The 26,419-nt window shown below is 52.1% G+C and overlaps 1 protein-coding gene across 2 annotated transcripts in view; it reads left to right on the forward strand.

Moving 5' to 3' along the window:
• The first annotated feature begins 13,371 nt into the window (after nt 1-13,371).
• Nucleotides 13,372-26,419, forward strand: part of LOC110584645 (GRB2 related adaptor protein) — a 21,353-nt gene continuing 8,305 nt past the window's right edge. The window contains exons 1-3 of one of the 2 annotated variants that reach the window (XM_021694778.1): nt 13,372-13,519; nt 19,660-19,757; nt 24,167-24,289. In XM_021694778.1, the coding sequence (XP_021550453.1) occupies nt 13,442-13,519; nt 19,660-19,757; nt 24,167-24,289 (299 nt within the window). In that variant the 5' untranslated portion in view covers nt 13,372-13,441. The remainder of the gene's footprint in view (nt 13,520-19,659; nt 19,758-24,166; nt 24,290-26,419) is intronic. The other variant, XM_044921674.1, reaches the window with a different exon arrangement.

A 26,419-nucleotide genomic window follows, 5' to 3' on the forward strand; every position in this document is an offset into this window, starting at 1 on the left:
GTCTCCAAATATTTTTTTCATTTTCTATTTTCCCCTTCATTTTGGTCAATTTTCTTTCAATGTGCTATTTAGTAGATATTTGTTTATAATTGTTATACATTCCTAATGGATAGACTCTTTTATCATGAAAATGTCCCTCTTTGGAGTGCCTGGCTGGCTCAATGGGTGGAGCATGTGACTCAATTTTGGGGTCATGAGTAGAAGTCCCACATTGAGGGTAAAGCTTACTTAAAAAAAAAAAAAAGTCCCTCTTTGAGTGTGCTTGTGTGGCACAGTCAGTTGAATGTCTGATTCTTGGTTTCAGCTCATGTCATGGTCTCTGGGTTGTGGGATCAAGCCCTGTGTCAGGCTCCACACCCAGCGTGGAGTCTGCTTAAGTCTCTCTTTCCCTCTGCCCCTCCCCCTGCTCTCTCTCTAAAATGAATAAATCAATCTTTTAAAAAAATTTTTTAAAGTCTCTCTTTGTCTAGTAACACTTTTTGTTTTATATTTTTTAAATTTTTTAAAAGATTTTTATTTATGGAGCACTGGGTGTTATACACAAACAATGAAGCATGGAACACTACATCAAAAACTAATGATGTAATGTATGGTGTTTAACATAACATAATAATAAAAAAAGAGAGAATAATAATAAAAAATAAAGATTTTTATTTACTTATTTGAGAGAGAGAGACAATGAGGGAGGGAACACAAGCAGGGGGAGTGGGAGAGGGAGAAGCAGGCTTCCCGCTGAGCAGGGAGCCTGACGTGGGGCTCAATCCCAGGACTCTGGGATCACGACCTGAGCTGAAGGCAGATGCCTAACAACTGAGCCACCCAGACATCCCCATTTTTTGTTTTAAAGTCTATTTTGTCTGATATCACTATAGCCACTCTAGCTTTCTAGTAGTTATTGTTTGCATGATATATCTTTAAAATTTTATTTTTAATGTATTTGTATCTTTGAATTGAAAGTGTGTCTCCCATAGACAGCATATAGTTTGATCTTGTTTGTTAATCCAATATGACAATCTCTGCCTTTTGAATGCATTACTTAATGTAATCCATTTACATTTAATGTTATTGCTGACAGAGTTGGATTTATGTCTGCTATTTAACTTGTTGTTTTCTAGATTTCATTTCTTTTTTTGTTCCTGTATTCCTCCTTTATGGCTTTCTTTTGCATTAAGAGAATATTTTCTAATGTGGAATTTTAATTCCTTTTTTTCACTTTTTTTTTTTTATTTTAGCAGTTGCTCTAGGATTTACCACATATATCTTATCTGAATCAGCTTCTGATTTATATCAGTTTAATTCCAGCTATATATAGAAATGATACTCCTATATAGCTCTATTCTCCCCCCCCCCCCACTTCTTGTGGTATTATTGTGTATATTTTTATATTACATCTATTAATGTTATAAACCCAACAATACATTGTTATAATTATTATTTTATTATCTAGTTATTTCCTTAGCCCAATACAACTTTGCTCCTACCTACTTTCTTTGTGCTGTCATTGACAAATATATTACATATTTTACATTTTTTTTAAAAGATTTTATTTATTTATTTGAAAGAGAGAGAATGAGAGAGAGCACATGAGAGGGGGGAGGGTCAGAGGGAGAAGCAGACTCCCTGCGGAGCAGGGAGTCCGATGCGGGACTCGATCCAGGGACTCCAGGATCACGACCTGAGCCGAAGGCAGTCGCTTAACCAACTGAGCCACCCAGGCGCCCATATTTTACATTTTTTTGCACATATTACATTTTTACCTGTTATAGCCCCAACAATACGTTGTATACATATTACTTTATACAATCACCTTATAAATCAGTTAGGAATAGAAACGAGAAAATATGCACTTCTACTATCTTTAATAATTACATAGTTGCCTTTACCAGTGCTTTTTTGTTTGTTTTATGGATTCAAATTGTCATTTGGAGTCACTTGCTTTCAGTCTGAAGAGCTTCCTTTAGTATTTCTTGTAGGGTGGGTCTGCCAGCAACAAATTCTCTCATTTTTACTTATTTATTAAGAGAGAGAGTGTGTGCATGTGCATGGGGGAGGGGCAGAGAGGGAAAAGCAGACTCCCTGCTGAGCAGGGAGCCTGATGCAGGACTCGATCCCAGGACCCTGGGATCATGATCTGAGCTGAAGGCAGATGCTTAACTGACTGAGCCACCCAGGTGCCCAAATTCTCTCATTTTTTGTTTTCTGGGAAAATCTGTATTTCACCTTCATTTTTGAAAGATAGCTTTGCTGGATATAAGATTCTTGGTTGACAGCTTTTCCTTTGTGTGTTTTGAAGATGCTATCCCACTATCTTCTATACTCTGTGGTTTTTGCTGAGAAGTCAGCTGTTAGTCTTTCTTAAGTTCTCTTAAGAACTTGGGATTTTTCTTGCCACTTTCATGATTGTCTCCTTGTCTTTGACTTTTAGCATTTTGCTATGTAGTGTCTGTTTGTGGTTCTCTCTGTATTAACTTACTTGGAGCTTCATGGATGTATAGGCTACTGTTTTTTCAATAAATTTGGGAAGATTTCTGCCATTATCTCTTTGAATATTTTTTCTGCACCTTTCCCTCTTTCATCTCCTTTTGGTAAACCCATTTCATTATGTGAATGGTGATGTGCTCAATGGTGTCCCAAATTTCTCTGAGGCTCTCTTAATTTTTGTTCCTTCTTTTTTTCTCTCTATTCTTCAGTCTGTATAATCTCTATCAACCCATATTCAAGTTTACTTGTTTTTTCTTCTGCCAGTTCAAATCTACTATCAAGACCTTTGGTGAATTCTCCATTTTAGTTACTATACTTTCCAACTCTATAACTTCCCTTTGGTTCTTTTCATAATTTCTGTCTCTTTACTGATATTATCTATTTGATGAGATGTGTCATCATGCCTTCCTTTACTTCTTTAATCATGGTTTCCTTTAGTTCTGTAAACATGTTTAAAATGACTAAAGAGTTTTTCTGGTAAATCTGACAGCTGGTGTCTCTCACAGGCAGTTTATGTTGCCTGATTTTTCCCTGTGTATGGTCATGCTTCCTTGTTTTGTTTTGCCATATATATAGAGAGAGACATTTTGGACAATATGTTGTAGCAACTCTGGGTATGGGTTTCCCTACTCTGGGGCTTGTTACTGTTATTTTCTTATTTGCTTCATGACAACTGTGTAATTTTGGGTAAGTCTCTTCATCCCACAGTATTCAACCTCTGATGTTTTTTTCAGGGAGGCATAGCTTTGGAATGCTCACAGTCACCCTGGGATGACAGTGGTTTTGGCAGGTCTCTCATTCTTTCTTTCCCTGACCACGCCCAGCTGTTAAGCTCCACTAATTTCCAATGGATTTTTCTATTGTTTTCAACAGTACCCTGGGGCATACATTGTTCTACAAAGAATCCAATCAACTCTGGCTCCTTTGAAGGAATAGTGTAGGGTCCATAATTGATTATTTGTTCTGATCCCAGAAGGGCTCCTCCTACCTGTATTATTCCCTTGTTCTCTCCTGCAAACCAGCCAGCCTACAGTTCAGCTTGTGTCTTGAATCTCCTCCCAGTTGTCTTCCCCCAGAACCTCCACTATTCTTGAGAGCACCTTTAGGCTTGAACGTCTTCACTCTCTGGTGTAGATGAGGTCAGTTCCCTTGGAAGAGAGTAGGAGCTGTTTTATGGCCAGTTTCTATACCCCAGGCAAACCTCTGAGCCAGGGTTCTGGAACCAAGGATGAGGACAATGGCAAGCTTCTCTCTGAATAATACCCCTGCTTTAGATGGGGAGATGGGGGAGGGAGCAGCCTGAGGTCCTCTCAGCTTGTCTTTCCTAGTGTGGAACCACCACCTTGTGCGTCAAGGCAGGGGTAAGAGGGCCCCAGTATTCTCAGCACACTGCACTCAAGGTACTGCCTCTGTTCCATGAATGGAGGCTGGGCGGAAGGGAGCTGCCACCTCACAGACACGGTTATCCGCTTAGCTTCAGCAATAGGCAGCTGGAACAGCTTGAGAAATGCTGACATTCTGCTCCTCCCAGGAAGAAAGTCCTCCTACTGGGAGCTAGGGGGAGAGGGTTCCTGTGTTGTTGGTTTTGAGGGGGGAGGGGCCCTGTGTTGTTGGTCTGGGGGGAGGGGCCCTGTGTTCTTGGTCTTGAGGGAAAAGTGGCCATGTGTTGTTGGTTTGAGTGGGGAGGGTGCAGAGGCCAATTTAGGCAAGGGGCTTGAGCACTGGAAACCTGAGCTAGAAGGGCCCACAGTAACTAGCGGGAATTGCTATTGCCATTTGCCATGACCCTCCCCTTGGTGGGACATTCCAGTAGAGTCACTCGCCCCGCATAAGGTCTGGTCCTTTTTCAGGTCAGTGGGACACCCTGACTGAAATCGCGACCACGAGTCGGAGCTCCATTCCCTTTGGCAGGACACCTCTTTGGGACTCGGCAGCTGGTCTTTCCCACTATGGGACAAACCCCCTCTATTCCTTCAGACTCTCCCTTGGGCTGTATTCTTAAAAACTGGAACAAATTTGACCCCAACTGGAAAAAAATGTCTCATCTTTTCATATGTTTCCTGGCCTCAGTACAAACTCCCAGATCAAGAGGTATGGCCCCTTGGTAGAACTCTTTCTTATACTATTTTCCAGCTTGACCTCTTTTGGTGGAACTCCTCCAAACGGTTGGAGGTCTCCTATGTACAAGCCTTCATGGCATTGTCCCAAAACTCTGACCTCTGCAAGAACTAGAATGTGTCTCCCTCGGGACCCTGATCATGACCCGAGCTGAAGGCAGATGCTTAACGACTGAGCCACCCAGGCGCCCCTAGATGACCCCTCTTTGATTCCACCCTGTTGTCTTTCCCCTCCCCCTGAAGACCCAGGGCTTCCCCTGGTTCCTACTCATGCCCTGGGGGCCTCTGCCATTGCCACCACTATACCACCCTACAAAGGCCCCCTCTCCCCCATCCCATACCTGGTCTGGCACTAACTATGAGCCTAAGGACCTGACTTCTGTTTCTCCACAAAATGTCATGCCCTTGGTGAGGCAGTGAATGGCGATGCAGGGACCATTAGGGTTCACATTTCCTTTCTGATATCTGATCTGTCTCAGAAACAAAACTTGGTTCCTTTGGCCAAGATGAAAGTCATCATATCACCCCAAAATCTACAACCCATCTCAGTCCCTTCGAGGTTCTTTATGGGAAACCCTTCCTCTAGACAGATCTTTTATTAGACCCCAAAAGCCACTATCTCACACACTATGTTATAGCCCTCGGGCAAACTGCCTCTGCCATTAATATCCACCAAAACCAGTACAGTCCCAAACTGACCCCTCTTTCTCAGGGAACATACATCCAGAACTTACATCCAGGAATTGGGTGTACCTTAAGTCTCCTTCACAGAACAAAAAGCCACTTGAACCTGTCTGGACTGGGCCCTATCAAGTTCTCTTGACCACCCCAACAGTGGTAAAACTTCACGCCTTCTCCCTGTGGATCCATCTTTCCAGAATCAAGACTGCATCAGCCCCAGGTGAGGAGCCCTCTCTGCCAAGTACGGCTGTGAGCCCGTTGGAGATCTTTGTTCAAACGAGACTCAGGTGATATACACCTAGAGGCCCAGAGACCCATGAATCTGGCCCATTACCAATGCCCATTCACTCACATTCAATCATTCTATGATTTTATCTTAGAAAAACTCCCTGAATACTTTCCTCCCAAATCCAAGACTTCATTCTGACCTTTTCCTTTGGTGTGACCTCTCCAAATTTACTTGGTCAGAAATCATAACTTACCTGGAGCTATCCCCCCTTGATGTCCTGGTTCTCACAATACAATCAACACCCCTGTTTGGATTAATCTTTGTCTTTGTTAGGGCACCTGGGTGGCTCAATCAGGTAAGTGGCTGCCTTTGGCTCAGGTCATGATCCCGGGGTCCTGGGATCCAGCCCCACATCGGGGTCCCTGCTCCGCAGGGAGTCTGCTCCCCGCTCCCTCTGTGTCTTCCCTGGCTTGTGTGCTCTCTCTCTCTCCCTCAAATAAATAAAATCTTAAAAAATAATCTTTGTCTTTGTTATTGTAACATTCTTTTGGTGCATATCTGGTCCCAAACGTGGATTTCCATGCTCACATAATTGGCTCTAAACCTGAATAGCAAAAAGACCTTCCCACTGTTAAATATGGCCCCTGTTCTACTCTTATATTGTTGTCTATCGCTTTCCGCTCCCTATTTCCCAGTCCTCAAGGAGGCACAATGCCTCCTCCAAACAGCCGATTTGACCTATTCCTCCAATTGTTGGCTATGCATAGATGCCTCCAATGGGGGACTTGGATCCCCTTACCCGGCCACCCCTAAAGAATGGATGGCAATAAAGGCCTCCTCAGCCTACACTGTAACCAAATTTCCCAAAGCTAATATGCTCCAGGCAGCCTTAGATTATCTACAGCAGTCTCGAACAGATTTCAAGACTTATAGGCACCAACCCCATCCATCTTGGGACCCTTCTTTTCATTCAGCTACCCTTATAGGCACCCATTTGCATTGTGACCACAAGACCACAGAGAATACTAGTGGGAACATGGCCACCCGAAAAATGCCACCTCACCTTCACTATCACAGATTCTCAACACACTACCTCTACTCCAGGGTCGCAGGGACAAGTTAGATTCTCTAGTACCCTCAGTCTAATCATTCCCCCTCAATCCCTTTGGATGCAGGAAACACCACAGTTCTGCTAAGGCAGACCTCAAAACTGCCCCAACTCCTTCACTTTGGTTGCAGCCCACAAAATGGGGACCCTGCCAATCCTTTCCCCAATTTCTCTTAAATTCAGAAAACTCACAGATGTCACTGGACATATGCTTTTCTGGAAAATCATTCTGCAGGAGCCCCTTGCGGCAGCGGCCCCGGCTGGGGCACTCTGATGGTATTTGTCTTTCTTCTTCCCTTCCTGGCAGGTAGGCTTGCTTCTCCACCCCTTCAGGATGCTTCTTCCTCTGTGGAAATGCTGTCCATATCTGTCTCCCTGCCGACTGGACTGGAACTTGCACTCTCCAGATGTAATGCTCTCTCCAGATTTTCTTTTTTAGAGTTAGAGAGAGCATGAGTGGGGGTGGGGGTGGCACAAGGAGAGGAGAAAGAGAATCCTAAGCAGGTTCCACGCCCAGTGCAGAGCACAACGCCGGGGCCCAACCTCACGACCCTGAGATCATGACCTGAGCTGAAATCAAGAGCCAGATGCTTAACCGACTGAGCCAACCAGGTGCTCCTCCCAGATATTCTTATAGCCCCAAAGGCCATTCCAATGGCCCTTCCCCTAATCGGACACCTCACCCCAAATGAGGCGTGCTATTCACACAATCGCCCCTCTCAATGGCCTAGAGATAACTGCAGGAATCACACTGGGGTGGGAGGTATTACATAATATTAGACCATCATCCATGGTCTATTGTCATCTATCCCTAGAGGTTGCAAGAGGCCTGGAAACAATAGCTAAATCCATCCTAACTATACAAACCCAGTTGGGGTCTTGTAGCCACACCTGAGCCCAATCGACACAGCTTAGATCTCCTAGCTGTAGCTCCAGGGGGTATCTGTGCCATGCTAAAGTGTTTCAGGATTTTCTCCATCAGTGCCCGTGGTTCTTGGTCATGCCACTTCGAAGAATGAAGAGGTAGACCAGACAGAGTGGTGGGTAGCAAAGCAAGGTTTATAGAGTGATAGCAAAGTGATAGTACAAAGCTCCCAAGGAGGGAGGGGACCCGAAGGGGTTGCCACCAGAGTTTCTAAGTCTAGGGGTTTTTATGGGCTTGTTGGCGGGCTGTTTTAATCTGATTAACCCTCCCTGTGCCTGTCATCCAATCAGATTTTTCTCACCTATCTATCATATGGAAAAGGGTGGGGGACTCCTTCCAGGGTGGTGTAAAATCCTTCTAGGGGTAGTTACTTCTTGGGCAGGGGCCCCTTGTCCCTGCCTGCCTTCCAATTATCCTTCATCAAAAGGGACATTGTTTTGGGTCAATCAATCAGGGCAAACACAAGAAAATGTCCATAATTTGATTCAACAGGCCTCCCTCTGGGACCATTCAACACAAGGATGGTTTTCCTGGAAAGAATCCCGGTCCTGGCTCTCCTGGCTTCTTCCTTTCTTAGGACCCCTGGCCTCCATGTTCATACTCCTAATTACTGGTCCCCCTCTCTTTAATCTCTTGGTTAAATTTGTCTCTTCTAGAATCCAACAATTCCATATACAGATGATGGTTTGACAAGGATTCCAGTTCATCCCATCAGAGGGTCCCCTCCCCCTAAATCTCATGGACCTGGCCACTAAGGAATGTCGCTCAAATCGCCTATCAGTACATTAATGTATTACCATGCCCTGGTCTACAATTGCGCAGGACCCCTGATGGGCCGACAAGTTTAGGTAGAGACAGCGTGCCCCCCACCCCGCCACACACACCATTCAGCATGAAACAGCTACTGAAGATCCCCGCCCGAATGCCAAAGATCTTTCATTGTCCATCTGTCTGGACAATAGGGGTGGATGTAGAGACTGCCTTTAGGCCCCAGGCTTGAGCACCGGGAACCTGAGTGAGGAGGAAGGGTCCACAGCGACCACAGGGCTGGATGCAAACAGGCCCACTAGGGGACCCACCTCAAAATATCCATAAGCCCTGGCTGACCAATGGGCTACTTATAACCGGACACAGGCACCAAAAAGGAAAATTCCATATGTTCCCATACCTCCTCACTTCCCCCTTAACTCCAGCCCCCCCCCCCACCTCCTTGCTGTCCTGCCCACAGCTCCTTCGCAGTGTATTCAGTGAACTTCTATTTCCTCTGTTCTGCCCTGAGTGAATTCTCCCACCTTCCATGCCCCTGGCCTCGGCCCTATCGGGTCAGCCCACAGAGGGGCCCTGTGTCGTTGGTCTGGGGGGAGGGGGGCCCTGTGTTGTTGGTCTGGGGGAGGAAGGCCCTGTGTTGTTGGTCTGGGGAAAGGGATGCCCTGTGTTGTTGGTCTGGGGGGAGGGGGGCCCTGTGTCGTTGGTCTGGGGGGGGAGGGGGCCTGTGTTGTTGTTCTGGGGGGGCAGGGCCCTGTGTGGTTGGTCTGGGGGGGCAGGGCCCTGTGTCGTTGGCCCCAGTGGTCTGGAGTGGAGTCTTCACCTCACTGAACCAGTCAGAGAGTAAAGGGAGGGAGCGGTCTTGGTTCAAATACCACAGACTCTCACTTTTTTTTACCAAATTTTCCTGTGTTCTTAAATGAGTTTTCATTTTCTGTTCACCCTTTGGACCCTTTTCAGAAGCTTTAAATATTTTTTAGGGGTTGTTCACTAGTTTTCACCGGTTTCACGGGGGTCTGCTGGTTGTCTATCTCTGAAGGCAGAAATTTGTTCTGTTTTGTTTTGTTTTCTCCATCTCTCTGTTACACACACAAAATCTTACGTAGAGCCGGGCACAGAATAGAGGCTCAAGAAAGAGTTTTGTTGTTGTTGTTGTTTAGAGATTTTATTTATTTATTTGACACAGAGAGAGAAAGCACAAGCAGGGGGAGTGGCAGGCAGAGGGAGAAGCAGGCTCCCTGCTGAGCAGGGAGCCCGATGCGGGGCTTGATCCCAGGACCCCCGGATCATGACCTGAGCCGAAGGCAGACGCTTAACCAACTGAGCCACCCAGGCGCCCAAGTTTTTAAAGATTTATTTGAGAGAGAGCATGGGGAGGGGGGACAGAAGGAGAGGAAGAGAGATTCTTTTTTTTTTTTTTTTTTTTTAAAGATTTTATTTATTTATTTGAGAGAGCGAGAATGAGAGAGAGTACATGAGAGGGGGGAGGGTCAGAGAGAGAAGCAGGCTCCTCGCCGAGCAGGGAGCCCGATGTGGGACTCGATCCCGGGACTCCAGGATCATGACCTGAGCTGAAGGCAGTCGCTTAACCAACTGAGCCACCCAGGCGCCCGAGGAAGAGAGATTCTTAAGCAGACTCCACACTGAGCCCGGGGCCCCATGCGGGCCTCGATCTCACGATCCTGAGATCAGGACCTGAGCGGAAACCAAGAGTTGGACGCTTAACCGACTGAGCCACCCAGGCGCCCCATTAAGAAAGAGTTCTTGAGTGAATGGGCCTCAGAAAACAATTTGATCCTTCCTCTCCCCTCTGTTGCTAAACTTTCCTTGACAAATGCTTCCTTCCTGGCCCAGAACGAAAACTCAGGGAGATCCCTCAGATGTCTCTCAGTTAACATCTGATGATAAAAAGTCCTCCGTCCTGCCTCCTTGTAGTGTTAAGGGTATAATCCAGTCTAATAACGACAGAACTCCAACTTGCATTGAAAATTGTGGTTCCCCGACCCCCGACCCTGGCTCTGGACCTGGAGTGATCAATTTTTCCGCGCCCCGCCCCCAGCCTTCAGGTCTCAAGCTGCCTTTTCCGAATGTCCTCCCCGTAGGATCAGCCCTTGGGGGAGATGGGGTGTATTTGTGTCCTGTGGTTTCTGTAACAAGCTTTAGTGGCTTATTTAACAACACAAGACTATTCTCTGCAGTTGTGGAGACCAGAAGTCCCAAATCAGTGTCACTGGACTAACATCAAGGCGTGGGCAGGCTGGCTCCTTCTGGAGCCTCCAAGGGAGACTCTGTGCGGGACCTCTCTCAGCTTCCAGAGCCGCGCCCCTCGCATCCCTGGGCTCGTGGCCCCTTCCTCCATCTTCAAAGCGGGGAGCCTAGCATCGTGCTTCGGTCACATACCTCCTGCTTCTGTGTCAGAGTGGCCTCCATCCCCCTCTCTGAGGATACCTGAGGTCACACCGAGGGCGCCCCTGGACAATCCAGGGTCCTCTCCCCACCTCAAGATGCTGACCTCAGCCGCGTCTGCGAGGTCCCTTTGTCAGACAAGGGAACATTCACAGGGTCCAGGGATGAGGCCCTGGATGTCTTGGGGCCACGGATCAGCCTGCCACAAGGAATTAGGGCCTAAGGATGGAGAGTCTTACGTGGCTGGCTCTGCTGTGGCCTGGCGTGGCTAGTGACCAATGCTGATTTTTTTTTTCCTCCTGTGGGCAGCTTTTGAGGGACTTCCCCAGGGACTCCAGCTGCAATTCCCCTGAGGGGCTTGATGCTCCTAGCTGCCAGATCTGATGCCCCCTTCATTGTAGGCCCCACTGTCTACCCTCAGCTAGGGTGCCCAAAGTCCCGAAGGGTCCTCTCGGTCAAGCCCCATTTGGGGGGTCCTCTGTGGTCTCTGGGAATTGGGTGCATTTGTACTCCTCCAATCTGTGGCTCACCCAGGGTCACCGCCTGGCCTGGCTCAGGTCTGCCCAGGCTTGACCCCCCCCCCCCCCCAGCCTGGCCACATACTAGCCATGGGCCCTTTGGAGAGCTACTCACCTTTTTGTGTGTGACTTGGCACAGAATAAGGACTTTGAAAAACATTGAATAAACCAGCCAGCTGGCCCCCAAGCCCCAGGGGACACATGCTCGGCTTCCTAAGGAAAACCCTCCCCATGCCTGCCTTTAGGCACCTCAGATTTGGGGTGGGGTGGATCCCAACCCCCTGGCTGCACCATTCTGAGGCTTTGAAACCTCAGCTGAAACTGAGCCGGAAAGAAGAGCCTTAAAACATCCTGTCACGCTGGGGTCTGGGCGGAAGACAGGGAGGGGCCTGGAGGAAAGACCAGGAAGGGGTTGTGGGGTGCTGGCCAAGGCTTAGGGGCTCCGGAACGGGCCATGGTTTCTGCCATGTTCCTCTTCTTGCCCCACGGCTTTTGTTTTTTTTATTTTTTTTTTAAATTAAACCTTTTATTTTGAAATAACTATAGCTTATCAATGTTTTACATAGAAAAATTTCAAGCCTTCAGAAAATCTGTGAGAAGGGCACAAGAACACGCATAGACCCCTCATCTGCATTCACCCATTCATATCTGCTTGAGCTCCTAGTTTTTAATCTATGATCCAGAACTATATAGACACGCAGAGAAGTAAACTTAGAAATATGGACATACTCTGTCCCCCAGGAAATCTATTTCTCAAGACTCATATGAATGAGTCTCTCTTTTATATCTACATATATAATGAGTTTATATATGAGTATATTTACACATAATGGATGTGTGTGTGTGTGTGTGTGTATTTTCCCCCCTTCTCTGCCTGTGTAGTGGGTCTAGAAGCTCTAACAGCTCCAGGGTAATAAACCCAACTAACACCGACTCAATCCTGGGTAAACACTATCTTCCACCTCTCTGAGGAGGCTGATTCCAGGGTGACGCAGGAGAAGACTTCGATGAGCCTGGAACATACCGGCAGAAGGGACTTGTTCAGAGAAGGACGGGCACTTGGCAGAAGGACAAGCAGGCAGCTTGAAAGGGATCCCACTGGCCAAATCCGGGACAGTTTGAGCATCCCACATCAATCGTTGCAGTTATGGATTCTAACCCATTGACGAAAACAGGAAAGCAGGATGTAACCATACTGATATAAACAAAGGAGGAAAAACTCCTTTATAGAAAAAAAGCAGCATGCCTTCACACTGAGCCATCCAGTTCCCATCCAATGCCACAGGGCTCTTCCTCGCTTTGCCCTTCCAGGTTTGTGTCTCCTTTCTTTCCCGGAAAGAACCAGGGTTTGAAGCAACGCCACCGCATTTATCCACTGATGCTCTTTCCTGTAATACTCATGCCATTGTTGCAGAATTGCTATCCTGATACCATGACCCGTAATAAACCTACTAAGGAGAGGTCAAGATTTATTTGCAGTTCTCTTTGACCTTAGAATCTCAACTGCATGGAGGATGCCCAGTGTTTAAAACCAGAAGAGGCACCTCTGAAATGGGCTTTGAGGGATGCATAGGAGTCTCCCGGGAAGAGACAGGGGAAGGGACCTGCAGGTGCAAAAGGCAGGGGCATGAAAGAGCAGTGTGTCCCCCACCCACCCCCCCTTGGCTGGAGCCCAGTGTTTGTTCACAGGGCAAGAGGAAAACAAAGGATGGCTCTGGAGAGGAGCAGTGGTAGGCAGGGGTAATGGCTTGGAAGTGCCTTGAATGTCAGGCAAGGAGCTCGGGGTGGACGAGGCAGGCCCTGGGGAGTTCTGAGAGGCCTTGGAGTTCAGAAAATGTGAAGGGCAGATTGGCAAGCCGGTGGGGGTGGTTGGGACCATGAGACACATTGCCCGAGCTGCCAGGAAGGCACTTTTTCTCTGGAAACCTCTGTACCTCATCTGTGACATGGGTAGAAGAGGGCACCCCCTCCCAGGCTGCCTGGGGACTCCCCAAGAGCCATACCTGGCCTTTGGGGTCTAAGGTAGGGGCCGGGCTGCTCACAGGCTCGCCGTGCTCTGTGACTTGTCAGCTTCCTGTTTCTCCTCCCTCGGGGGCCGCTTCAAAAGCACAGCTCGCTCTCAAAACAAAGGAAGACGGTCCTCGACTGCAGAGGAAGCAGGAAGAGCCGACCCTGCTCGGAGCCCAGCTGCTGGGGCCTGGGACCAGCGGGATGGAGTCTGTGGCCCTGTACAGCTTCCAGGCCACGGAGAGTGATGAGCTGGCCTTCAACAAGGGGGACACACTCAAGGTAGGGTGGCTGGGATGGGCTGAGTTGGGAGGGTGTTAAGAATCAGAGGCCCAGGACAGCCCCCCAAACAGGGTCCAGCTTCCGGAGGAGGACAGGCCCGGCTTCTCCAGGTATTGGCTGTGTGATTCTGGACAAGTCGCCTCCTCCCGCTGAACCTCAGTGTCCCCATCTTGGAAATAGGGAGATAACTGTGACCTGTCCTTCAGGGGGCGCGTTGTGAAGATTCAAGGAGACATTAGCTTAGTGCCTGGCAGGAGTCGGTTCAATGCCCAGTATTCCTGGGAAGAGTTTGAAAAGACAGTTGAAAAGAGGGGGAGAGGGATAGAAAAGCTTTCAGGGTGAAGAACTGTGATTTCAGTGTAGAGAAGGAGCTTCCCAGCAGTGTGGAGGAAAGGGAAAAGAAAGTCATACCACGGCTTGATTCTGGAACCTTCATTCTGTCTCCGTGAGACTGAACAGCCTGGTTTGGGGTTCAGGAGCGTGATGCTCCCCAAGAGGAACCATGTCCCCTTAAGGAATCCCCTTCCTCTCTCCACCGGAGCTGCTGGCTGGGGGCCCTGGGGACATGTGGCCGGCGGGCCTGGGGCAGGAGACATCCTGGGAGAGCTGGGTCTAGTTCAGAGGCTTCATTGACTGCTTTGAGAGCAGTTTGGGGTCTCTAGACCCAGATTTGGGGCTTGGTGGGGAGTGGGACAATGAGGACATAGGGACGGAGTAGGTGCTGGGCTCCAGCTGAGGCTCAGAGTGATCAGCCAGTGGTGGACAGGATGGATCCTTGGGTGTCCCCCAAGGCAATTATAGTAAAGACTATGACATCTCCACTTCCCTCCCAGATTCCGGTGCCCCTGACCCCCACCCCAAGATGAGTCATGTTTTCCACCAACTTTTGCTAAAGCATTAGGCAACTCCCAGCATGTTTGCTTCTAAGAGAGGTGCTGGCTAAGGAAGGGGTGAGCTCACAAGGCCAGGACCACACTGGAGCATCAGGACATAAAGCAGTGTCTGGCCCACAGCAAGCTCCTAATAAAACATGGGGAATGTTGCAGGAAAGAAGGAAGGACGGAAGGATTAACGTGTTAGCTGAAACGGGTGCATCCCTCCCAGGGGGATTTGCACCTTGTGTCCACAGAGACTGAGGAGGGGGCTTTTCAGGCTCAAAGACTGATGGAGGAATGTCAGGCAGTGGGAAGATCTGCCTTTTTTTCCCTTCCTTCCACAAACATTTGTCAAGTGATTGAGCACCTACCCTGTGCCAGGCATTGTCCTAAGTGCTGGGGATATAGCAAGGAACGAAGCAAAGTCCCTGCCCTCTGGGAGCTGACATTCCAGAGAGTGAGTGACATCAGGAGGTGATGAATGGATTGAAGAAATGAACACAGCGAGATGGAATGAGGGTGACGGTGGGTGGGAGGGGGCAGGGGGACAGCTTTAGATGGGGTGGTCAGGACAGTCTCTCAAAAGAGTTAAGACCTAGGGGCACCTGGCTGGCTCAGTCAATGGAGCATGTGACTCTTGATCTCGGGGTCATGAATTCGAGCCCCACATTGGGCATAGAGCTTACTTAAAAAGAGAGAGAGAGATAACACCTTTAGCTCAGCCCTGAAGGATGAGCAGGAATCAGCCATGCAAAGAGCCGGGGGAAGAGAGCACCAGGTGTGGGGAGAACAGCTGGTGCAAAGGCCCTGAGGCAGGACCATATTTGTGTATTTGAAGAGTTGAAAGGTCTGTGGCTGAAGGGCAGTGGGTGAGAAGGAGAGGGTAAGGATGATGTTGGAGGTAGGCAGTCATCAGGGCCTGTGAAAGATTTGTATTTCATTCTAAATTTATAAAGAGTTTTCAGCAGGGAAAAAAACTTGATCAGATTTACATTTTCAAAAGATAACAGAGGGGACAGGAATGGAAGCAGAGAGGGGCTCTCACAGTCTCCTAGGTAAGAAATGAAGGTGGTTTAAACAAACACACACAAAAAAATCATGACAAAAATATTAATATCCTTAATATGTAAAGAGCTGTTATAAATCAATAAGAAAATCACAAACAGCATAATAGAAAATGGGCATAGGATATGAACGGGAAAATTGCCAAAGAAGCAATGTAAGCAAGTAAGTGCCCAATTTCACCAATAACAAAACCACCCAACTTAAAGCAAGTAACTGTTTTCCATTTGCCAGATCAGCAAAATTTTATTTTAAAAAGAATCTCCAAGATTATTGAGGGTGTGGGAAAATGTGCACTTTTACATGGGGTTGGTGGACAGGTAAAGTGACACAATCATTTTGCAGAGAACTTGGAGAACATATAAAAAGCCATAAAAATCTCCATGTCCTGTGACCCAGAAATTCTGCCTCTGGAAAACTGAGACGTGATCAGAGATGTATGTGTGTTCTCTCATGGGGATTCAGGGAGCACTCTGCATGTCCGCGGGCCTCGGCTAGGCAGTGACGACTCAGCAAGGAGAAAATGGGCACAGGCACTGCTCATGCAGCTGACATTCTGGTGGCAGCCGAGGGCCACAAACCAGATTAATAAGTAACATACAGAGTTTGTCAGATGGAGACAGTGCATGGGAAAGAATGAAGCAGGCGAGGGGTGGGGAATATGGGTGCAAGTTTGCGGAGTGTGAAATCAGCCTAGACTGCCCACCTAGTGATGGTACCAAATATCATACAGCCCTGAAAATGCTATTTGGGGAGGGTGTTTAACGGCATAAAAAAGCTCATGATGCAGCGTCAAGTGGCAAAAAGCAGAATGCAAACGTACTCTACATAGATAATCAATAGGTATTAATTTTGTGGAAGGAAAACTACCCATCATGCACTGGATTTGTGCTCTGAAAAAAAAAAAAGACCTTTCTAGAAAGAAATGATCCAAAAAGCTAGCAGTGGTTGGTTTTGGGAGGTGGGCCATGAGCTATTCCTCCTTTCCTTCTTCCTTCCTTTCCTTCTTTCTTTCTAAAGATTTTATTTATTTGAGAGAGAGAGACAGAGAGAGAGAGCACGAGCAGGGAGGAGAGGGAGAAGCAGGTTCCCTGCTGAGCAGGGAGCCAGATGAGGGACTGGATCCCAGAATCCCGGGATCGTGACCTGAGCCGAAGGCAGATACTTAAACCGACTGAGCCACCCAGGCGCCCCTTGCATTAGCTTTTTAATTTTCACAACAGTTTTAGATTTACAGAAAAATCGAGGAGATAGCACAGGGGGACTTGGACCCATCTGCCCCAGTGGGTAGCATCTTACATGATTAGCACCCTACCGTTTTTCCGTTAATGGACTGGTACTGATACCTTATTGTTAACTCATGAACGTAATCAGAGTTTTTGCATTGATTTGATTTTTTTAACATCTTGTCTTAAAATATTCTTTATCTTGATTCCTGAGTTTCTTGACGCCCGCTTAAATTTAGTCCCCGACGTGCCTCAGCCGTCTCACTCCTGCGAAGCCCTCTTTCTGTAGAACCGTAAAAACGTGACTGCCATGTCACGCTGTGTCCCCTCTTCTCCCGGGCCAGGGCGGCGGTGTGTGGGTCTGCTGGCCCTCCTTTACCTGGCTGGGCTCTGGGGGGGGAGGGGGGGGGGGGGGGGCGCTCCTAGAGCCATTCCATTCACTCTTCCAGCGAGTGTTTCCCGCGCGCCCCCTGGAGGTGGGACCCTGTCACAGCAGTGCCCGCAGGCGGATTCCCAACCCCTGGGAGCCCCCGTGGATAAAGCAATCTGAGCTCCGGTCTTGGAGGAAGCCTAGGTGGCAGGTGCACCCACTCTGGACAAATGGCCCCAAACATCACTTCTCTGGAACAAAGCGTCCTGCCTGTCGGGCTAGGCACTTCTGGGGGCACAGCACCCCATCGCTCCCAGCTGGAGGAGGGAGGTGGGTGGCGGCTTCACCCCCATCTCTCCGTGGATGACCTGGCCCCCGAGACCCAGACTCAGGGAGCCCACAGCCTCCTCGGCATCTCCAGAGGGATGGTCGATGGCACCTCTGACCCAGTGGAGTCGACCCTGAGCCCCCCAATCTGCTCCTCGACAGCTGTGGGATAGCAGCTGATGGCCACGAGAGCAGGTGCCAACCCCCGGACTTGTCCTGGTCGCTCCCTACCTGTCTCGTGCCCGGCCTGCTGTTGAGTCCCGTCAGCGACTCTGCCGACCCCTATCCCGACCCTGATCACTTCTCCACACCCCACCCTCACTGCCCGCCCGGTCGGGGCCTCCCTCGCTCACCTGGGCCAGTGCAGAAGCTCCTCGCCGCCGCCTCCCCCTGCTCCCAGCCCTCCCAGTCCCCACATGGCACCCCGGGTGGAGGACGCCGTGGGAGCAAAGCCCTGAGGGCAGACCAAGGTGTGGATTTCACCAGGGAGGAGTTGGTCTCTTTCCTTTGTGCGAATTCTCATGTCTCAGGGGGGTCTGTAGATTTTGAACAATGTGAACATTAAGAATTCAGCTCATGTAACCATTGAGAACATTTCTGGGTCCTCGGAGTGGAGATGACAGGAAAACAAAACAAAATAAAACGAAGATTCTATTCGAGATAGGACAGTCACATGGCCACACAGGACTTTGTAGTTACAAGACTGCCACATTCAGCATAGGCCACAAATGTGTCCATTTCACAGATGAAGAAACTGAGGCCGAGACTATGGAGAGAGTCAGAAGCAGACAGAATAGGGTAGCGCCAGGCTCCCGGGCATCTTCCTTGAACCCATGGCCATGGAAGGCAGCTGACAGGCTTTAAGTGTCCTATTAAGTTGGGGAATTGTTTTGTTTTCAGCAGAAGTTGTCCGGAGTCAGCCACCTGCTTCCGTCCGCCCCTGGGGCTGCTGACCTTGCCCAGGCTACAGAGTCAGGAAGGAAGGAGCTCAACGGGGCCTGGCAGACAGATAAGGGGGTGCCTGCCTGCAAGGCCTGGACCCAAGGGAGCAAATCTCAGCTCTTCCCAGGAAAATCGAACTAAATTGATGGCTTTGCATTGGCCTGCCCCCGGCCCTCTGCTCTTCCAATGCCCTCTACTTGGGATGCTGTTGTATATCTGATTTCCCCCCCTCCCCCAACAAATACCCACTAGTATTGAGCTAATGTTGGCATTTGCTCCAGGACTGACAGGAGAGATGCTCTCCAGGCCTTGGGTCCAGACACAAGTGGGAGGGGGAGTGAGGTTAAAAACTCATGGGCTACGGTCTCCCCTAGAGCAGCTGAGCCAAGAACCCCAGACCCCAGAGTCCTGGCTTGCCGTACGGGCTCTGCCTCCCCACTGCTGTGTGGCCTTGTTCACCTCCCATCTCTGGGCCTCAGGGTTCTCATCTGTGAAGTAGCCTTTGGGGTGATGAGCTGTCCCATGTGGGAGGCTGGCCCAGGGGAAGGAGGAAGGAGCCCCAAGACTCATGCTGTACCCACTCCCCAGACCCGGCCGGTTCCTCCCTGCGGCCGCTTGGTTGCTCAGCCCCTGCAAGGCCCACCCCCACTCGGGCTGTTTCAGTTCCTCTCGGCCCACCTGCGCGGCTGCTGACAAGGGGCCCGTGTGACCTGAGCAGGCCAGGCCGCAGCCCCATCATAGCCCAAAGGCCTCCCTTATTTGCTCCCTGGTGCCTGAGTCCCCACCACCCTGAAATGACATCCCCCAACTCAGATTATAAGGGCTGTTTAAAGGCAAGTGACCCCAGGTGAACCACCAGGAGGCACCAAGCTCGGGCTGGGGCTCCCCGACCTTCTGGGGGACCTCAGACCTCCACCCCATGGCTCTGCGTGGCATATGAATGCCGTGGAGCCCCCACGCTCAGGGGCACAGCTTGGGAACTGAGGCACCCCGGATCTGCCCCCCCCCAAGACCGTGTGGTCTGCTGGGGGCCTGGGGTTCAAATCCTGAGAGTCCAGCTCCAGCCCCCCCCAAAGTTCAACCCACTGACCTCCTCTGGGTCCCCAACTGTCCAGGCTGCGGAGTCTGTGACCCTCCTGGGGACAGGCTGTCCTGGGCCTGAAAGCAAGCAGGACTGAGACATCAGACATGGTTCTTGTGAGCTTGGGCAGGTCCCCAACCGTCCTCTGTGAAATGGGTCCTGGGATCCCCGACCTGGGGTCCTTGAACAGCAGGACCTCAGCAGGTGGCAGTTGTCCCTCTTCGGTGACCGGGTGACCGTGTCTCTCCTGCCCACAGATCCTGAACATGGAAGATGACCAGAACTGGTACAAGGCTGAGCTCCGAGGCGCTGAGGGCTTTATTCCCAAGAACTACATCCGCATCAAGCCCCATCCGTGAGTGGCTGCCACCCCAGCCCTATGCTCAAGGCACCCCCACCCCAGCCCCTACAGCCCAGTGTCCCCACCTGGCCTGGCCCAGCCTGAGCCGAGCTGCCTGAAAAGCTCGGGGCCTGGCACACGCCTTGGGCACGGGGACTCCTCGCTCCGGCTTCCGTTCATCTGCCTGGGGCCCCTGTCTCTACCCTGAGCAGGGGCAGGGGACAGAGATGTGAGAACCAAAGTGGTGGCAGAGTCAGGGCCAGCCCAGGCCACAACACTGAGGATCTGGAACACCGGGGAACATCCAGGAGGGTGCTGGAGGAACAGGGCCCCGGGATCTCGGCTGGCTGGGCCGCTGGCTGCCGTGTGGTCTCTCTATTCCTCAGTTTCCCTATCTGTAACATAAGGAGGGCTGAGGCTTCAATCTGCAGAGGATTCTAGAGCTTTCTCTAAGAGGCTGGCTCAGCCTTGTGTGAGGATGAGGAGTGAAGGGGACAATGGAGGGGTGATGGGGGGTGTGGGAAGCAGATCCTGTGGGCCCTGCCTTTGGGGGTTTTTGGGGAGCTGGACGTTGGCTGAGCAGACCAATGCCCTGCGACTGGGGCAGATTAGGAGTCACGTGTGGAGCCTAGGGAAGCCCCCATCGGGCTCACAGCAGGTGGCACCCCAGCCTGCCGCCCTGGGAATGGCTGGGGCAGAACCCAGCCCCAGAACAGGCCCCAGTGGCCAAGAACCTATGAAAAAACCAACTGGATCTGCTTGAGACGGTGGCGCAGGTAGCCCCTCACTCAGTCATTCATCAAACACTAGCCACACCCCAGGGGGGCCAGCCTGGGTGATGCTGGAGACACATGAGGAGCGCCTGGGAGTCGGAACAGCCCCATCCTGGGGGAGAGACGGGACATAAAGAAAGTACAAGATGGGAAGGCAGTCAGCCCTGAGGTAACTGGGGAAGGCTTCTCAGAAGAGGTAGCAACGAATGAGGTTTTGAAGGGCGCGTAGGAGTTAGCTAGGTAGAAGAAGAGAAAGGCACTCCCCGGAGAGGGGACAGGGAAGACGATGAGGACGAACCCATGGCAATGGGACCGGCAGGAGGGCCTCAAATGGTGGGCCCGGGGTGGTGGGGAGCACGGAGATGGCTGAGCGGGGGGAGGGACTCCGTCAGATGTGGAGAACAGTGACAGGGCCTTGCAGGCTGGAGGGGGCAGACTGGAGGCCATGAGGTGTGTGTGGCTGTGGGGTGGAAGGGGAGGGAGATGCACCACCAGGGCGGTGTCTGGCGGGGGGCAATGTTTCCTCTTTATCTGTCTTCGAGTTATTTCCAAAGCTGCCCCCGCCTCCAGCTTCCTGTGCTGGGCAAGCCCCATCCCACCCAGGTCCCCGGCTAGTCCTCTGCTTGGGCTCCAGGCATCCCCGGCCTCCCACACAGAGGCCGCCGCCTCCTGCCCACATGCTGGCCACAGCTCCCCGATCCAGGCACCGTAGCGGCCCCCCCGGGCCATGTGACAGGGGGCAGGTGTCTGCCCCCTGGCCTTTTATAGTCTTTCTGCCAATCAAAGGAGGGCACGAGGGAAAGATGCCAGGCACCCCGGGGAGCGACCACAGGTAGGAGTGACGCCCCTGGGCCGCTGGCTGCCGTGTCCCGGCCAAGGCTGGAAGCCCAGAAGGCCCAAAGCTGCTGGGAAGCCTTGAGCAGATTTCAGGGCAAGGCCAGGCCTTTCCGGGCACTGCTGGTGATTGAGCCAAGACTCTCTATCCATTGGAAGCTGTGGAGGGTCCCGGTGTCCGAAGCCCTGGGGGTCCCTGGGGTCAAATCTGGTCACCAGTGTCTGGGACAAAGCAGGGACAGGGCTCAGGCCCCCAACCAACCTGTTGGAGGCCATGCCCGGGTATATTCTCGGCTAACCTCAGCACCTGCCCTGGCCCCAAAATAGCAAGGGGGGAACTCCAGCTCAGCATCTGACTCAGCCTGTCAGGCCCTGGGGTGCAGGGCAGTGGGGGGGAGGACTGGGGTCCCAGAGGGCCTCACTCGGCCTACACCAGCCCCGCTCCTTCCCTGAGGACCCACTGTCTCCCCTGCCTGGCCAGGGAGCCCCTGGGGGGGCCGTGATGCAGACTAGGGGCCCCCAGAGGCCCCCACCCAGCACTGTGCCAGTGGACGGCAGGGAGGCTTTCCAGAAGAAGGCATGGCTCGCTGGGCCTGGGAGTTAGAAGTTTGCCAGGGAGGGCAGCAGACAGGCCTAAGGGAGTGCTGCGGGGGGAGGGGCGTGAGCTAGTTCGTCAGGGCCCCCAATCTCCCAGGGGCCCTGCAAGCCGGGTGCCATCATCACGGTCTCATGGACAAGGAGACAGAGGTACAGAGAGGTTGGCTGGCTTGTCCAGGCGCGCCCAGCCGGCAAGAGGCAGCATGGGATTTGCAGCCCTGTGCTGTGTGCCCCCCCACCCCGGGATTGTGCCCCCCGTGGCACTGGGGGAGGGCCTGAGGCCAGGGACTTGCTGGGCAACCTTTCGGGGGATCCCTGCCCTCCTCCGAGCCTCAGTTTCCACATCAGTGAAATGGGGGAGGATACGAGGTGGCCCCAAGAAGCGTGGCACTGGCATGGCGAAGAGAGGCGGGTTCTGGGGGCTTCGGGAAATGTTGCTCCTGCACTCTGTCCTTCAAGCCACCTGAGGACCAGCCTTGCCTTGTTCCGATGGGGGCGGGGCTGGCCCCCTCAGAGGGTGTGGTTGCAAAAGCCTTTGAGGGTGACGGGCGCCCACACACTGACGCCTCCTGTGGGGTTTTGTGGGTTCTTTAGAGATACCCAGGCCCTCAGGAAACGCCCACTCGGGGCCCCAGTGGGCCCCTGCTCCTTCATGGTGCCTGCACCTGTGTCCTGCCGGGGGCTTCCCGGTGGAGGAGCTCCCTTCCCCGGCCCCCCAGCTCAGCCTCTGGCCTGGAAGCCTCCATCCAGGCCTCCCAAACTCCAGGGACCTGGGCTGAGCTTTCCAGATGGTTGCCTCGAGCCCCCACACTGAGCAACCATCTTTCACCACCTCCCCTCCCAGGAAATCCATCGTGAGACGGGCTCCGGGGGTCCCTACCAGTTTGGGGACAGCAGCGGGCTAAGCCGCACTTCTGGGTGTGGGCTTCCCAGAACCAGGGCCTGAGACACGGTGTGAGGACAAGGACTTTATTTCGGAGTGGGAAGTGGGCAGGGAAGGAGCCAGTGGTTAGGGGTGTGTTACCAGTGGCGGCTGTGGGCGGGCGACAGGCACCGGGGAGGGTGGGGAGACAGCATAGTGTCCCCAGAATGTTCCATTGGGGGCAGGGGAGCTGAATGTTTATCCACCTGCTTCCGAGGGGATAAACACAACACATCACAATGTTCTGGGGGCTCAGCCCACCCTGCGCACAGTCGCTAGAAAAAAAGCCCCAGGGCAGGATCCCAGTGTTCGCATTTGGCAGGCGACACCGTGGGGAGCGGGGACAGGGCAGGACACCATGGAGCGCTGCACCTGTTGCCCCTGCCCCGGGCTTCAAGGGCTCGGCAACATCCTGAGACAACAGGAAAAGTCCCACCTCACAGCCGCCCCCGGTGCCAAGCTCAGACTCAGGAAGCATTTGCTGAAAGAGGGGAGGGAAGCTTTACAAGGAAAGGAGTCTCCAGACCCCGCCCCTGGGCTGCTCTGGGCCTCAGTTTCCCCATCTGCACAATAAAGGGCCCAGTCAGAGACCACCTGGACGCTGCGAGGGCCGGCAAGGCCCACAGAGGCCGGGGAGCTTGCCTGGCCCACACAGCAAGATGGGCAGGACTGGCAGAGAAGCTGAGTTCTGGCCTTTCACCCGCACCCCAAGGCATTGGGGGTCAGGGGGGCAATGGGGGTCTTGCAAGACTCTAAGCATTTGCCAGGAGCTTTTGCATTCCCAGTTCTATGTGGTCAGCCAGAAAAGGGACTTGTACCTGGGACGGAAAAATCCAGGTGGCCTCAGTCTGTGCATCTGTGAAATGGGTGCAGGGAGCGATCCTTCTTCATCAGACCAAAGCTGCAATTGCTTTTGTCATCCATTTTTATATTTTTTCACTTTTAAGAATCTATCATCTAAAACGGAAGAGCTCAGCTGGGGTTGGCTGAGTGGAGGTTCACTAAGGTTTGATTTTTCTCTTTTCCTAAGGGGATGTTGGCCTGGCGTGGTGGGAAAGGCTTGGGCTCGGGAGCCAAAATGCTGGGACTGGGTCCCAGGTCCTGCCTGCGCAGCATGTAACCTTGGGCTCGTCACTTTGCCTCTCTGTGCCTCAGCTTACTCATCTGTGAAATGGGTGCAAATCATACCTCCTGTGTCTCAGGACTGGTGTGAGGGTCAGCGACGTTCGTTGCCTGGCACATGGGGAAAGGGACAGCCTGGCTTTCCCACCACCCTCACCTGCCCCCTCCCTCTGCAGGTGGTACTCGGGCAGGATTTCCCGGCAGCTGGCCGAAGAGATTCTGATGAAGCGGAACCACCTGGGAGCTTTCCTGATCCGGGAGAGTGAGAGCTCCCCTGGGGAGTTCTCGGTCTCCGTGAAGTGAGTTCTGACCCGTGGTGGGGAGTGGGGAGAAGGGTGGGCAGGGAGGCACATTGGAGCTGAGCCTGGAAGCACAGGACAGGGGCTCACGGACCGAGGTGCAGGGAGTGGCATCCTTGAAGGAGGAGTAGCCCAAGCCTGGAAGCAGGTGACTGTCTGGGGGTCGGGGAATGACACGCACCCCAGGGTGGGGCCCAGAGTCATGGGACCGTGCTTGAAAAGCAGGCTTGAGTCCACTGCAAGGTCTCAAGTGCCAGTGTGAAGGGTCTGGCTGGTATTCTATGAGCGGTAAGGAGCCCTCAAGGACTCATCGTGAAGGGAGGAAGAAGGATGCCAGGGTTTGAGGTGATGGGAGCAGCTGGGGGCAGGAGACGGGAGAGCACCAGGCACCCAGGGCAGATGTGCAGGATGTGCTGCGGACAGGGTCCCGCCATATGGTGTCGTAACCGAGATGATGGACTACGAAGCCAGGCTGCTTGGGTTCCTATTCTAGTTCTGCCACTTCCTGGCTGTATGACCTTGGGCAAGTCACTTAACCTCTCTGTGCCTGTTTTCTCTGATGTGAAATTAGTCAATACAAAGAATACATGAGTCTATATATATATATATATTTTTAAACATTTTATTTATTTATTTGAGAGAGAGAATGAGAGAGAGAGAGAGAGAGCACAAGAGGGGGGAGGGTCAGAGGGAGAAGCAGACTCCCTGCTAAGCAGGGAGCCCGATGTGGGACTTGATCCAGGGACTCCAGGATCATGACCTGAGCTGAAGGCAGTCACTCAACCAATTGAGCCACCCGGGCGCCCTATATATTTTTTGAGTCAACAGATGTAGCGCGATTAGAATAGTGCCCGACATTGAAGCGGGGTGGCCATGCTGGGAGGGTCTCGCTTTGTGATATGCGGCAGCCTCTGGGCAGTGTGGAACCCAGTCCGAAAGGCCACAACTGGGGAAATAGAGGAACCCAGGCTGGAAGGTAGAAAACAGGAATAGGAGTCGGGGATGAAGGGGTATGGTCCGTCTTTCCTATTCTTGGTGCCTGGAACAGTAGGATATAGATGCAGAAATTCAAGGACTATTCATTAAGCTACGTGTCATGGGCCAGGCTATTCTAGAGGCTGGGGAAATGACAGTAAAAACTGCCCTTATGGATTTATGTCTGAGTGGGGGAGACAGCGAACAAGGAAGCAAAAGCATCCAGCAGGAGTCAAGTGGTCAGAGACGGCCGCTCTGAGGAGGTGGCATTTGAACAAAGACCTGAACCTGGAAGCGGAGGCTGCCCAGGTCTCCGGGAGTGAGGACCTAGGAGGGGAGATTTCTGGGCAGACAGAACAGCAAATGCAAAGGCCCTGAGGTAAGATGTACTTGGGGCATGTTGGCATCCACAGGAGCAGAGAATCCAGGTGGAGAGAGGTGGGGGATACGATCAGAGATGGGGCTGACAGATCCTGGCAAGGAGGTAGAGTTTTCTCTCCGAGCCATAGGGAGCCACGGAGGGTCTGGAGCAGGGGGAGATGTGATGGGCTTCCATTTTTCAGCAGATCCCTCTGGCTGCTACAAGGAGGAAGGATGGTTGGCCAGGGAGGAGCCAGGCAGGAGGTGACGGTATCAGGGACTGCGGTGGGGGCTGAAGGCATGAAAAGCGGCCGGATCAGGGAATGCCATGGATCTGTGAAGTCAGGGCCAGCGGTTAGGGTCTCCGTGGGCAGTGGGCACAGAGCCTCACTGTCACTGAGAGCAGTCTTGGGGTGGCAAGCTTGCAGCTGGAAGGAGGCCCAGGTGCTGGACTCTGGAGCTTGGCAGTGTGGCCGCTAAGAGGCCGTTTTCCTAGGACCGGGTTGGTTTGCAGTCGATGGCGTGATTGTCCAAAGGATGAATGGACCCGGGACCATGGTTAATTTGACGGTTAATGCAGGGGCTGGGGGTGAGGAGGTAAGTCAGTGCCTTCCAGGCTCTTCCAGACTCTGGGGTGAGCTCTGTGACTGGTGCGCTGTTGGCTGGTCCATTTCTGTTCCGGAGCGTGGTGTGCGATGTGCACACCGGAGCGCTGCGTGGTGGTGATCTCCTCGTCTGGGCCTGGCGGCACCCGTGTGGGGCAGACTGCTGTGGTCAGGAAGGCTGCTGAGCGGT

Source organism: Neomonachus schauinslandi, chromosome 15 (genome assembly GCF_002201575.2).
Source record: "Neomonachus schauinslandi chromosome 15, ASM220157v2, whole genome shotgun sequence".
NCBI lineage: Eukaryota > Metazoa > Chordata > Mammalia > Carnivora > Phocidae > Neomonachus > Neomonachus schauinslandi.